This window comes from Notamacropus eugenii, chromosome 7 (assembly GCF_028372415.1).
Source record: "Notamacropus eugenii isolate mMacEug1 chromosome 7, mMacEug1.pri_v2, whole genome shotgun sequence".
NCBI lineage: Eukaryota > Metazoa > Chordata > Mammalia > Diprotodontia > Macropodidae > Notamacropus > Notamacropus eugenii.
This window is the reverse complement of record NC_092878.1, coordinates 116,239,794-116,254,051: the sequence shown is the minus strand read 5'-3', so window position 1 is coordinate 116,254,051 and position 14,258 is coordinate 116,239,794. Positions and strand designations below refer to the sequence as shown.

The following is a 14,258-nucleotide window of genomic DNA, read 5'->3' as shown; positions in this document are numbered from 1 at the left end:
AAAAAATTCAAAAAGAGAGATATGATGAAGATGCGTTTGCCTAATTCTCCATAATGAACTCATTTTGTTTGACTTTTCTGTGAAATGTGAAAGCATCTTGTTAAAAAAAAAGCAAGATGGAGTCGATTCTTTCTGAATACCTTGTTTCCATCAGGGTTGTGGATTACGGTAGTTTGGGGCTCCTGAGTGAGAACAAAATAGAGAAAGAAACAGTTTGCATTGGTACATTTGCCTTACTGGTGTAAAGGACAGAGCAAAGGGAGCCAACTTAAAAAAAACAGAAGAAACAACAACAACAAAAAAATATTTACCATGACAAGAGCCGAAGCAATGTTAACTGCTGTCAAAGGGTACAGCTAACAAGTTCTTGGATGAAAAGTTTTCTGCCTGATCAGCTCATATAATACAACACCTCCCTACTGTAGCAACATGCAAAAGACCTTATTCATGGTCCAGGTACCCAAGGCTTTGAAGACAGGCACTCACTGTTTCACATTTTAACTTTGTCACTTTTAAGGTTTAAGGTTTATTCTAATTCAATTGTATCCGATAGCGCTGACCAAATCTTTCATAACAGATAATTTAGAGAATGAAGATGAGAATGAACATGAATGAACGAATCAAGAACGAACATGTTGATGAGCTCAGAAATTCCCTCTATCAATGCAGGTTTGTTTTTTCTAATGCTACAAGGCAGGGATTATATGTTTGCTTGTTTTGTTAACTGTCCATATTTTAGAAAGTGATGGAGAAAATGTTAACAATGTGGATTAAACTGAAAAATGTGTCATGCCTTGGGGTGGAGGGTGTGTATTAGTGGTGGTGGTGGAAGCTTATTTTTAAACTTTACCTGCATACCTCTGCAGACTAATTCAACATGTTAGTTGCTGAGAGTACTAAGAGATTGTGACTTGCCTGGTTTAGCCAATATTTATTAGAGATAAGGTCTTCCTGATTCCAAGACAAGCTAGCACTCTATCCACTATACCACAATGCTTTTCAGCTATTTCCAGCTATATTTTCTTCAATTCTGAAATGATCATTCATATAATAGGAAAGAGTAGAGAATAATCAAGAGTGAACTGAATCCCTTTTAGAAACATTGGAACCTATTTTGACAACTACAGAGTAACAGGTTCAAGATTTAGTTACTATATGCTAAAGATAAATATATTTGAGAATGAATTAATAATTCATCTGTACTTATTCAAATGTGTTTTCTATGTAGGCAAAGATTAGCAAAAATGAGTGGCAAAAGAGGTATTCCTGCTTTAAAAACTAGATAGCATCTAGCAAAGTTTGCCATATAAAATTTCTGTAAAGAAAATACCACTTTTCCGATGGTATTTCCATGATAAAATGGGAAATGTATTCCCATAGTGGAGAATAATTCTCAATATGGTGCATTGAAAAAATGTTGGAAAGAAGAAATTAATAATGTTACAATACTCCATATGAACCTTTGGACAAGCTATTTTCCCCTTCTCTTTCCCCTCCTTCCCCATCTTATCGTATGTTCTCCCTCCTTGTCTGACCCACTGGAAGCCCTAGCCCACTTTCAGGCTTAGTTCACATTCCTTGTTCCTTTCTGTAGTTCTCCCCACTACCCAGATTACTTCTTATTTTCTGTGTATATGGTTTATATTTATTTTCCTAGGCATGTGTTTTCCCACTAGTTGACTATATATCTCCTTAAGGTCAGGGACTGTTCTCCTTTTGTGAGGGCTTGTCCCAGTGCTTGTTTGTAGTAAGTTACTAATTAATTGTCAGTACTAACTCATTGTTGAAACATATCTCAAAAAAAAAAAAAAAGGCATGAGAAGTTTTCAGTCAGTGAACACAATCCTCTACTGATGTAGAAGGTCCATGAATGTGAAACATAGCATGTATTTTCAGACTTCTGCAATGTACTTACTGATCAGTGTTGCTGATTTTCCCCCTTTTCTCTCTCTTTTTTAATCTTCAGAATTATTATTTGTGGTTTTTTGGGAGGGGCAAGGAAAAAGATACCAAAGAAAATTCTGATATGTAAAAAAAAACCCCAACAGATCTTGATAAAATTTAATTTAAAAAATGCTTTTTGAACTGGTTTAAATGTCAGTTCTATGGTACTGACATATACACATTGCTATTTTTACTGGGAGTTACAGTTTACAATCCTTCTTAACTTGGAAATCTTCTGTCTCTTGATACTTTGTGATTGATCTGTACAGACTTGTACCTAGGTTCAGGGATGCTCTGAGTCCCAAAGATGTAGCTCTTAGGCTTTCTCCTTTCATTTGAGACTCATACTACTTAATAAAGCTGAACTACAGTATCATGATTTATCAGTAATAATGAGAACTAGCATTTATATGGTACTTAAAAGTTTGCAAAGTTCTTTACAAATATCTCCTTTTATTCTCATGACAATCTTAGAAAGTATGTTGCCATTATTATCCTTAATTTACAGATGGCACTACTATACAATATATCATGCCTGACATTTTTTAAAGTTTAAGACTGTGGATTATGTAAAATAAAGAATTCTCTACCTAAAAATTTTCCTGAATTTGAAATTATATATGTCAAGCTTCCTCAGAATGATAGATACTTTAAAGGAAAATTTCCAAGATGAGAAAGGTTTCCTAGAAATAATTTATCAAAGCACAGTATGATGTGAGAAACATTCTGAAATTCAAAGACTTAAGTACCACCATTTAAATTTGAAGATTAAAAATAATTCAGTGTCTGCCAATTTCCAAAGGATTGAATTGATAACAGCTGATGTTTGCTCAAATCCTTCTTAACAACCAACAATGTTTTATAGCATTATTGTCTGTATTAGGGAGAAACAGTGCAACACAAAAGATTTTTTCAGATTCAGTAGTGCTTTTTAATCTCATTAAGAGAAGTCTTCCAAAGCCTTGTTGACTTCCAGATAAGATGGAAGCTGGAAATCTGAATAAGGCCTCCTTGATTGCTGTCTAACAGCAATCCCCTTAGCTCTCCTTGATGTCACCTACTGGGCCAAAAAAAGGAATGAAATCATTTACATATTCCAGAACTAAGAGCTTCACCAGAAGAAGAGCTAAGAGCATCCAAGGCAAAATCTACTCCATTTCCAGCACAGCATGCAAACAGGACCAGCTACCAACAACTTAACTCTCAATTCCATGTCCACTTGAGAAATGAAACAGTCTAATGTTAGAAACATATTGCTGGCTGCCTCACAAAATAAAACAAAGCAAAAGCAAAACCACAGAGAACAGACCACTTCAAAAAATATCACTTCTTGAAAAGCGAAACAATGGTGAAAACAAATGAAACAACAGAAAGTAGTAAAGAACTTAAGTTTGGGTTGAAAAGAAGAATCCAGGTATACCAGCGCTGGGGTAGGAATATTTTCTTTGGGGCTGGTAACCACGTTGGTTTTGCTGTTGATCTGTAGGTATGCAGAAAATAGAAACAGACAAGCCTTAAACTTCCTGGTAAGCCAATATCTCTATAACACAGCATGTCTATATGGAAAATAGACATGGAGATAGATCTAGAGCAGCAGAAGATGAAGTCATGAACTTGAAAGAAAGAAATCGTGATGGCTGGCAGGTTTGATGATCAGTTCTAGTCTCCGGTACCCGTAGGCTAGTATTTGTGATGGCTGCATGATAAATCAGGCCTTGGCTGCTTCAGCAAGACGCTGGGATACCTGGGACGAGGCAGAGGTGCTGCTTCTAAAATGGAACAAATTAATTCAGTGCCCTTTAAACATTTTCGAACTCTCTGAATTAGGTTTCCCAGGTTTCAGTTGGGCACCCAGATGTTTTTTCTTCAATTCTCTTTATTCTTGGGCCTGAAGTCAAAAGCAAAATACAGAAGAGATTTTCTCTGATGAGCCACCATCTGTTTGTTTGCTCTGTGGATAATCCGATTAGGAATTTAAGCTTTCTGTTGAAGTGTGGGCTTTGTCACACCTTAAAAGCTGTTAAAGATGAGTTTGCTACAAGAATAAATTTTCATTTTAAATGGGCATGTCAAAGAGCTAAACTTAGATAACCATCTCTTTTTAAGGATATTCTGGATGCAAAGTGGATTTTATTTTTGTGCTGTTGCCCAAAAGGAAACAACATTAATCATTTGTTATAGTGCCCTTACTATGGTTAACCACTACTTCCCGACATTCTGTCAGCATCCCCCTATAGTCAATCAGTTTGGTCATAAATCACTCACAGTGCTTAAGTTACCAAACTATGATCCAAGCCATTGAAACAAGACAGTGACATCTGCAATGGTCCCAGAGAGGAAAGGAAATCAGTGAGGGGTCATCTTATCATTGCAATGGGGGTGAATCAGACTGAGGTGGAGTAGATGGGTACTCATACTGAAGTCTAAAATATTAAATTATTAATACTTTGAAATCCATAGATTTACCAAATTATTTCAACTGATGAACATGGATAGAAACTGACATGTTGTTAAGACTCTAGCCTCTCATTAGTTTTTATTAATTATTAAAACAAATAAATGAAGCAATACATGACCTAAAGAACTGTCAAAAGATGTTATAAAGAATTACATGTGGTGGTTTAAAGGGAATGGTTTCAAACTTTAGGGTCAAATAAAACAGATAAAGACCAAACAACACAATCTGATTGATTTCTTTATACTCTTTTTTTGCATAGATTCTTTTTAAACTGCTATTTGCTTACCAATGGCAGAAGAGGTCAGAAAATGACAAAATTAATTTATAAATGATGATATTTTACTATTCTACTACTACTTTACTATTCTACTACTATTTTACTATATTGTGTTGTATTAATACACACTGTGTGGTTGGAAGTATGTTATTGCATACGTGTCTTTTTGATAAGCTGTAGCAGTGAATTCGGTGACATGCAAGTAAAGGAAGAAAGACAAAATTCTGGTAGTGTTACTAGGAACCCTTCTGTGTTTTAGAACATAAGTGAAAATTATACTGCAGCTTTTGGCTAAATTTTTATGTAATTGATATTTTGGGGTCAAGATGAATAAAACTCAACATATCAATTTGTGCTCTGGCATAAAAGAATTAAAAAAGAGATGCTTGAGGCTATTAATAAAAGAACAAAATACAGGATTTACGTTAGTACAGATAAAAAGGAAAAAGTGCATAAATCATTTCCTATCTAGGAAAAATAACTATACTAAAATATAGTTGGCTTTTAATCAAATATTAGGGTTTCTTAAGATGAGAGCGGGACAAACAGTCACTAAGGTGTGGATATGATTCTCATGTAAATCACATATGATTCTCATGGAAAATGTGCAGAGCCTAAGGAGACATTTCTGAGTTGATTTAAATTCTATCTATTTTGAAGCAGAGGATAATTGATATTTCTTCTTGGAGTAGGGTGGCCAAACAGTCTCATTTTAGTCAAAATGGCTATCAGTGCACACATATATACACACTTATACATACATACATACATAAAAAAATGCAATCTCTCTCAAGAAAGAAAAATTAGGCCCTTCTACTTTTCTGAGACATTCTTTAACATGCAATTTTTGAAAAATCATGTAGTAAGTAAGAAGTGTTGATCTTCATTCTCAGGAACATTTAAATGTGCTTGAATTAAAACAAGCAAACAAGCAAAAGCCCAACTTTTTCTCTAAAACAAAAAAAAATAAATGCTGGTCATAAAATTAAGTGCGGTCATAGTTGCTATCAAAATATAAAATACAATTGCTTTAGAAAATAAAAATACTGATTATGTGTAAAACTGAAGTTCAAACTAATGGAGGGACCAGGCTTGTTATTCTATTGGTAGAAGGCACTCTCATATGAGAAGCCTCCTTTTACTAATGCAGGTCAGCACATATGCTACAATTTATAGTCTTAGAGAGTTGACTGGTACAGAGACATTGTTACTTGCCTAAAGTATCACAGTCAGAAAGCATCAGAAATAGGTCTGTCTAGTTCTAAGACCAGCTCTCTATCTATTACATCATGCAGTCTCTCAACAGATGTCAAACTAACAAAGGATAAGATCAAAAGAGGTAAAAAAACCCATCAGTTTTACTTGTGACCTGCATTTCTTTCATGTGGGAAAAATCAGCATTTTTTTTATCAGTTTGTTTTGAAAATATGAACCTGATGCTTAAAAAGCAACAGGAATTTTATAAAGGAAGAGTATTGATATTTCTTTTTTTACCATGATTTAACATGAGTAATTAAAATCCAGGAAAAAATTCCACTCGTGAAGCATAAACAGATTTTAAGTCTTATTTGGCCCTATTGTAAATGTCAGAACATAGATACAACAGATGTAATCCAGGGATTCTAAGGTCATGTCTTATGTGACAGATAACATAAACTGATGAGGTTGAGTTTTTTTTTTTTAGTTTTGTTTAGTTATTTTTTTTTCATAATCATGAACCTTATCAATTAAATTGATTATGAGATGATCTGCATTCAATGGACAACAGTTGAAACAAATTGCTGCAGTCTGTTTATTTCGACCAACAGAGATCTGGGCACAGCCTAACCTAGGAAAAATCTTTCCAGTGTGAAGGAAGATAGGGGATGAAAGAAATTAACTAAATGTGGTAACAGTATTTCTGTCCTTGGTGACTGAGGTTTTTAAAGTCTTGGTTTAAAGAAAGAAAAAAAGTATTTTTGTACTACTGTGGATGGGTCTAGTGCTTTCTGGTGATAGCATCAACACTGCATTTTAAGAGACCTGTCACTTACACTAAGATGTCAATGTTTTATTTCTAAAGTGTGAATGTTTCATAGGAGGAAAAGTCTGGCAGATAAAGGTCCTCACCATCATCTGAACACTCGAGCTGGACTTCCTTTTCTGAATTGACCAGTCAAGGAGAAAGGAAAAGAAGAAAATGTGACCGGTTGAATTTAAAGTTTCAAAGCATGGAGTACACAAATAGCTTTGTCTTCCGAAAGAAGATCTGTGCTGATGGGGTGGGGGAGTTTGATGGGAAATGCTTTGGAAAATGTTAGCTCTACACAAGTTTCATAGTGCAAGGTAAGCCCTCCCAGTAGTCATGTGACCCCTGCTTCACAAAACTGTACAGAAGAACTTCATGGGAAAGCTAAAACCCTTGTTAGCCTTTAAATAGCATGTGTCACGTTGAAGACTTCAAATGACAACTGTCATTATAAAAATATAAATTTAAAGCATAAGATATGATTGTAGGTCAGTGAGAATAATCCTTAAACCAATGGCAAATCTTACCCTGACAAAAAACAGAAACATTACTGTAACCAAAGTCCTTAAAAGGTCCGCATTAGGCATAAACAGGTGATGCATAATGAAACCTGTGTAATCCAATTATAATACTGATGAAGTAGTCTCTGTGTTGTAGCTAGGATATAAACTGACCACCACATGACTTTGGTAACTGCACAAATGGTAGAATGCTAACTTAAAATCAAAAGTCCGCAAAGTTAGTTGGTGAAATGTTTTTCATCTGGACTGAAGACTAAGAAATGGGCTAATATATTAAGAGAGCAAATATTTAAGTTGCATTATGTTAAAAAACTGAAATGACATGATAAAATTAGAGTTTGGTTAAAAGCAAGTTATTATGAAACCAGGTAAAACCTGAAGAAAAAAGTATAAAGCATTATTGATTGGAATTCCATTTGTTTTCGAGGAATCCCTAGAGAAAAGGAAACCAAAAAATTGTGCGCAGTTAACTGACTTCTTGGCTGATTTTCAAAACATTTACTCAAGGCATTCACCTTGGAATGGGCCCAGGGCCTTGAGACAGGAAAAGACTAACAACTCGACTTCATGCAAACTCTCTGCTAGTAAAACCTGAATGATTGTGATTTTTCAATCCCTCCTCCCAGATCCACTTCAGCTGATGAGAAATACACATTATTATGTCTTTCACCACAATTACAAGTTCATTGTGGTAATTAAGATCAGTAGTGAGGCAGTAGGGTTTAAACACCCAGTTCTATGACTTCATACATAACAACTACGTCACATTTATAATGAAATCAATTAGTCAAGGCGTAATATTTCTTCTTATTTCTCTAAAAGGGAAAATTGCTTCTTTACCCTCATAGACTTAATTATTTAGAATCTAAAGATATATATATGTATATTTCTGGATTCATACTGAAAGAAAAACAATCAAACCCCACAAAGCTGAAGAACTGATATTTGACATTTAAAAATAAAAACATAACACAGAGCCTGAAATATTTTGAGAGCATCTGTTTCACTTACCTTTACTCCATCTGCTTTCTTCAACAAACTCTTGGCTGCTGTAAAATGAAAGTAAATTCAACTTCAGTGAGCTATCCAACCAATGGTATAGACATTTGCTCACTGGCTACCTTGTACAACTACCAGTTGCACACTGGGAAGCAAGTGCTTACAAAATACATCAATGCAGCATCACTATTCCTGATTTTGCCACTTGGAATTTAGAGCTGAAATTTCATTTTTAACCGATTAGGTACTATCAGTAATTTTTGTCATTTACTTTTGTTGCCATTAGAAGCTAGGTTTCATTTGATTGCTTTTTGTTTGTTTTGTTTTTGTTTGTGAGAAGGATACTGGACACTGTGGTTGAACCATAGTGCTGTAATCCAGAAAGCTGATTTTATTCTTCAGACACTATGGAGAGAGTGTTTTAAGTGCTCATTCACACCACTAGGAGAACAGTGAACATATCAGGACTATCAATACAGAGACCTCTTTCCAGAGGTTTAAGATTGTTTATAAAAATTTGCTCCGGGCAAAAACATTAAATTTTTTTCATCTCGATTTATACCTTTAAAATAGTGACAGGATTTCTTAACAACCTCCCACCCCAAACACCCACCCTCAGGCTTTTACAATGTCCTAGAAACATTTAAAAAGAATGGATATTTCATGATTATTATGCCAGGAGCAAATTTAAAAATTTTTTTTTTTAATATATGCTGTTTTTTTTCTAAAATTGTCTCCTTATTTTAAATTGAGGGTGAAATGAAAGGCAAATCCTTGAATACTTTCAGGGGTATCTGACATTCATAAGGAAAGAAAAAGCATTTTATTTTAGAACACACAGGCTTCAAATGAATAAAAATCCTTTTATGGAATACTTTTAACAATAACAACCACGAGACAAAGTATAAGATGTGATAAAATCATAATGTAAGCCAACCAGAACAGAGAAATTCAAATGCATAGGATATTCTCAGCAGCTACCATTCTATCGCAGGGATATCCTACCACTAAAGGGGCAGTCACCTGAAACAGTGCTTACCCCCTAAGTGACAAATGTTTAGACTACTACATGGAATTACTAATCACAAATATGTCATCACAAGCAGCAAGGGTGATCTCAGTTGGTAGCAGCCCCATATGAGAAGCTGAAAAGTGATTTAACCTTTAGAATGTAATATCTGGACCAAATAAAGCTTCCTGAATATATGAATTTGAAAGATGAATTACTTGGCTTTATGTTGGTGTGTGCCATAATCTCACTGCCCCTTTGGTATATATTTATATAAAAGATACCCATAAGTGTTCATTTCCTATTTGTATATAGTTTTAATCCTCAACAATTCTATTATATTTTAAGAAATTAAAGCGACAATAAAACAGTGAATGATTGTGATTGTATAGAGCTGAAAAAACGATTGTTATAGCAACCCAGAGGCAGTTCAATTAGGAAAGCAAACTTAGAATTGCAAGAGCAAGCAGGAAGAAGACAATGGTTTGGGGTGAGCAGGGATTTGGCCTGGGAAATGCAGAGATGTCCCTTTCAGTTACTATGGACCTTACCTCACAAGAAATATATTCCACATAAAAGAAGAAAAGAAAAAAAAACACTTTATAACCATATACTTATGGACAAAGAACTTTAAAGAACAAGTATTGCAATGAAACAGAATTACTGGAAAATAAAAATGTATCATCAAGTGCAAGATGTTACAACTGATTGCTACGCTAAGTTGTGAACTTGGGAATGGTGGGTGATGAGAAATTCAGAACTAATATAAGACCCCTATATTAGCTATGATTTTTTTAGTATAGTAGAATGTAAGGATGTGACAGCAATATGACAGGAAGAAAAAAGTTACTATATGTTTAGGCACAGATGTGTCTATGACTTCATTGGTACCAATGAATATTTAATTACTCCTTAATTAAACAGATGATATTCATGCTAAAGATGTATATTGAAAAAATATGTAGTCATCACCACAATTTCCTCTTTAGAGTGCCATAAAATGTAGCAAACTAGCATATCCCAATAAAATATTAGCCTATTTTGCAATTGATTACAATATTTATTGCATAATTTTAAAAATGAGACAATTGAACTCACCCACATAAATCTCAATTATATTAAATACCTGTACATAAAATGGGGAACCCAACACAGGCAACACCATGGATTTAAAACCCCAAAATTAAAAGGACAAAATACACACAACAGATCAACTCAGCTGCCTTGTTCACTGTGGTGTTTGTTATTTAATTGTTTATCCTTTGAAACAACGTTGAAAACCTCTCTGGAGGAGGCCTTTGGAAGGCTTTCATACACGTACCTTTATTTATAATTGGAAAAGCAAGTGAAAGGGATATAATTTTGGGATTTCTTCCACTACCGCTTTTTTTTTTTCTGAGTAGTCTTAATCAAGAAAGCGGACAGATAAAGTGGGAGAGATTTTAATCCTTCATAACTAATAACCAGAAGGATACAACAACAAAATCATTCCATAGTCTTATTCCAAAAGTCAGTCTGGGAAAACATTACACAAAGGGGAAAAAAGAGAAGTAAGGAAATTATCTGGATAAGTGAGGCCACAGAACTGTACTCCACCTCCTAAAGTATGGGCATAACTAAAGCATAACGTAACTTGGTTATGATCATCTAAATGGTATTTATGAAGTTCCCATTGTGTCCGACATATTCTGAGAACTGCCCCAAACCTGAGCTACTTCTCAAGAGCAAGTTACGTGTGTATATAGATTTGTGTCTGTATGTGGATATACATAAATACATGCATGTATGGTGCACACACATATATGCATGCATACATACACATACATATGTGTTATATGAACTCTGTCAAGATACCAGTAAAAGTTCTGCAAAGATTAACTGTCCCTTCAAAAATTCCTAGGTCTATGAAAATCACACCCCTGAGTAGTAATTTCCATTTTGTGCCTTGTCTTAGGTATGACTTTCAAACATCTTATTCTTAATTAATTACTTGACATTTCAGAGTGATGCCCTGAAATACAATTATTCCTGATAACGATTTATTTTGGTTTGTCACCTGTGATGTACTGCCTATACCTAAGAAGATTACAATGGAATAAGTCCTTCTGTCCTATGGTATGACTCAAGTAATATATTGTTACATGACTTGAATCCAAAATCTGATGCTCCAAGAAGCCATGGTAGATAAAAGAAAGTCAGGTCACACACACACATACCTGAAAAATTTCTTGTAGCCAGCATGGTTGTGAGAATGGCACCCTGTTAAGGAAGCAAGCATGCACAGATAAGGTTACATCTGCAGATACACCTCTGATTGAACACGGCCAAACCCAAGCAACTTCTCCAGTGTCAAAAAAGCATTTGAGTCAAGACTTTTCCAAACTTTATTTTTGACTGTGCTTTCATCATGAAAGTCCCACATATAGGTCCCTCACAATGCCCTTATATGTATTTCCAGATTATCATGGGACACAGTTGTTCTTAAAAGATGGAAGAAACTTTTGTTGAAGTAGATACAGTGATGCAGATGGCTCTTCCCTCTCCTTTTGGGGTTATCTCTCTTTCTCTCTCTCCCTCATTAAATATCAAATGAATATTACATTTACTCATGATTCAGAAGAAGGTAAAATTTTTATTCTTTCTCAAATGGCATCCATCAGTCATAAAATATTAGCAGGAAAATGTTTCCTTCACTGAAATGGGTCCACTTCACAGTTGCTACTCTATTAAAAGTATCAGGAGAAAAGTATCTTCCCTCAAAAAGTCTTCTTACCTTCAGCTTTCTTCTTGCATTGAATTTCTTCAAGCAATCGACAGTTTCCTGTCTGTGCATCATAGAAGCAACAGTAGAACGTTGCTGGAAAAAAAATTAAAATGATTGTTAACTTTATGTAATACATAACATGTTATAGTATTATATATAATATATTTTAGTATATTGTATATAATATTATACATTATAGTATTGTAACTACAGTATGTTATACATTATAGTATTATAGTTATAGTATTCCTTTCACATTACTAAATTCACGTGAATAGCCTCTTTCCCCATGCTATCAACTTAAAAGAATCTAATTATAAATTACACAAGTAGTATTAAAAAAAATCTTCCTCAGCAAAACAATTATTTCATACCTGAAGATTATTATTTTTTATGTATATGGTATAGCTTACTTTTTTCAAAAGTATAAAAATTTATAGCAAATACTTTAGAAAAGGGTTTTCAGCCAAGCATGGTGTCCTATGCTTAAAATTTCTGTTGCTGGGGGAGGCTGAGGCTGATGGATCTCTTGAGGCTAGAAGTTTGGAGCAACAGTGGGTAAAAGACACTCTAGAGTCCATAGTAAGTCTTGAACTAGTATGGGGAGCCCTCGAGAGGTGGGTCCCACCAGGTTTAATGAAGCTGCTCAGGTCAGAAAACAGAACGGATCAAAGCTCCCGGGCTGATCAACAACAGGAGTGGTCACTATGGTAGTTACACTTTGAACATGGGCGAGAAAGAGACTCAGTCTCTAAATAAACAAACAAGTAATAAGGAGATAAGAATAGTCAGCATTTATGTAGCACTGTAAGGTTTACAAAGCTATATGTTAATTCACTCGATCCTCACAATACCCCTGTAAATTAAGTGCTAGAATCATCTCCATTTTACACAGAAGGAAACTGAGGTGCAGAGTTGTTAGCTAACTTGGCCAGAATCACATAACGAGTGCCAGAGGCAGAATTCAAACTCAGGTCTTCCTGACTCCAAGTCTTTCATTCTAACCACTAGACCAACTAACTACCTTTATTGCTAAATAAAGAAACAAATGAATAAAACCAAAAAATAAAGAAAAAAAGCCTTTCCCAAATTATGCTCGAACTCCAGTTTCCATCCTTTCCTCTTTAACTTCATTTAGCACTCCATTCGATCTAATAATCTGTGCTATATCTACAGACACTTGGAGACTATTCATGACAAGGGCAATTCCTGAAAATATATTCAAGCCTCTCTGTGCTTTCTTATCCTCAGATTTATTTATTTTTCTGTTTCTCTACTTTTAAACTACTTACCTTATTAAAAATGCCACTCTCTGAAAAAAGCTTAAATTTATTCCAAAGTTCCAATTGCACATGTGATTAATAGAAAATATCTGATGATAACCTATCTTTTTCCTAACTTCAAGCTTTACTTTAAAACACCATCTTCTTCATCTTCATCATTATCTATCATTATTAATGTTATTTCATTTGATCCTTACCTTATCACAAAATAATTCAGAATGGAAATAATAATATTCATAGGTATCTAGGATAAAAATTAATTTGGCAATTTCTATTATGCCTTGACTGCCATTATTTATTTACCAACTTTTGGTTTTACCTATATTTATTATAGCTGTTTTTGTTTATTATAGCTATTGTTATTAAATATTATGATTATTAGCAAGTCATTTAACCTATCTGGACCTCAATTTCTTTATTCATAAAATGAAGACATTTTACCAGATAACTTTTTATGCAACTTCCAGATCTAAAAGCTGTGTTTCTATGATCTGTTTGGCACTTTGGTAAGCAGTAGAAGAAAATGGGGCAGAGCAAAAAGATCTGGAATCATAACATTCAAATCGAAATACCAGAATGCCTGCTTACCAGATAACCACAAAATGAGGAAGTTAGAAGGAATGACCATTAAAGTCCCTCCAAGCTCTGAAGATTTAAAATCCTATGAATTATTTTAACTAAGAAATATATCTCCAAGTGTGTTTGAATGTGTGACTCTAATTTTGGAGGATGATATGTGTTGATTTCGAAATGTTGAAAACTTACACAGATCCATGGATGTTTCAATGCCTCAGATGCGGTGATGCGTTTGGCAGGATTGATAGTAAGCATTTTATTGATAAGGTCTTTGGCTTCAGGAGTCACAGTGTCCCACTCGGGTGATGGAAACTTTAAAAACATAAATTTGCAAAAAGAGAAATCAAATGAAGTTCAATAGAAAGGATAACAAATTCATGAGACTGAGAGTCTGTGAATTTAATTTTCATCAATGTGAA

General features: G+C 34.4%; 1 protein-coding gene across 6 annotated transcripts in view; it reads right to left on the bottom strand.

Moving 5' to 3' along the window:
* Positions 1–14,258, bottom strand: part of CAMK2D (calcium/calmodulin dependent protein kinase II delta) — a 334,877-nt gene that overhangs the window by 40,665 nt on the left and 279,954 nt on the right. For 3 of the 6 annotated variants that reach the window (XM_072624938.1, XM_072624942.1, XM_072624944.1), the window contains 6 exons: positions 14,029–14,151; positions 11,990–12,073; positions 11,433–11,475; positions 8,220–8,257; positions 3,365–3,424; positions 141–182 (listed from right to left, as the gene is read on the bottom strand). In XM_072624938.1, the coding sequence (XP_072481039.1) occupies positions 141–182; positions 3,365–3,424; positions 8,220–8,257; positions 11,433–11,475; positions 11,990–12,073; positions 14,029–14,151 (390 nt within the window). Of the gene's footprint in view, positions 1–140; positions 183–3,364; positions 3,425–6,788; positions 6,822–8,219; positions 8,258–11,432; positions 11,476–11,989; positions 12,074–14,028; positions 14,152–14,258 lie in introns of all 6 variants that reach the window. The other 3 variants (XM_072624941.1, XM_072624939.1, XM_072624943.1) reach the window with 3 other exon arrangements.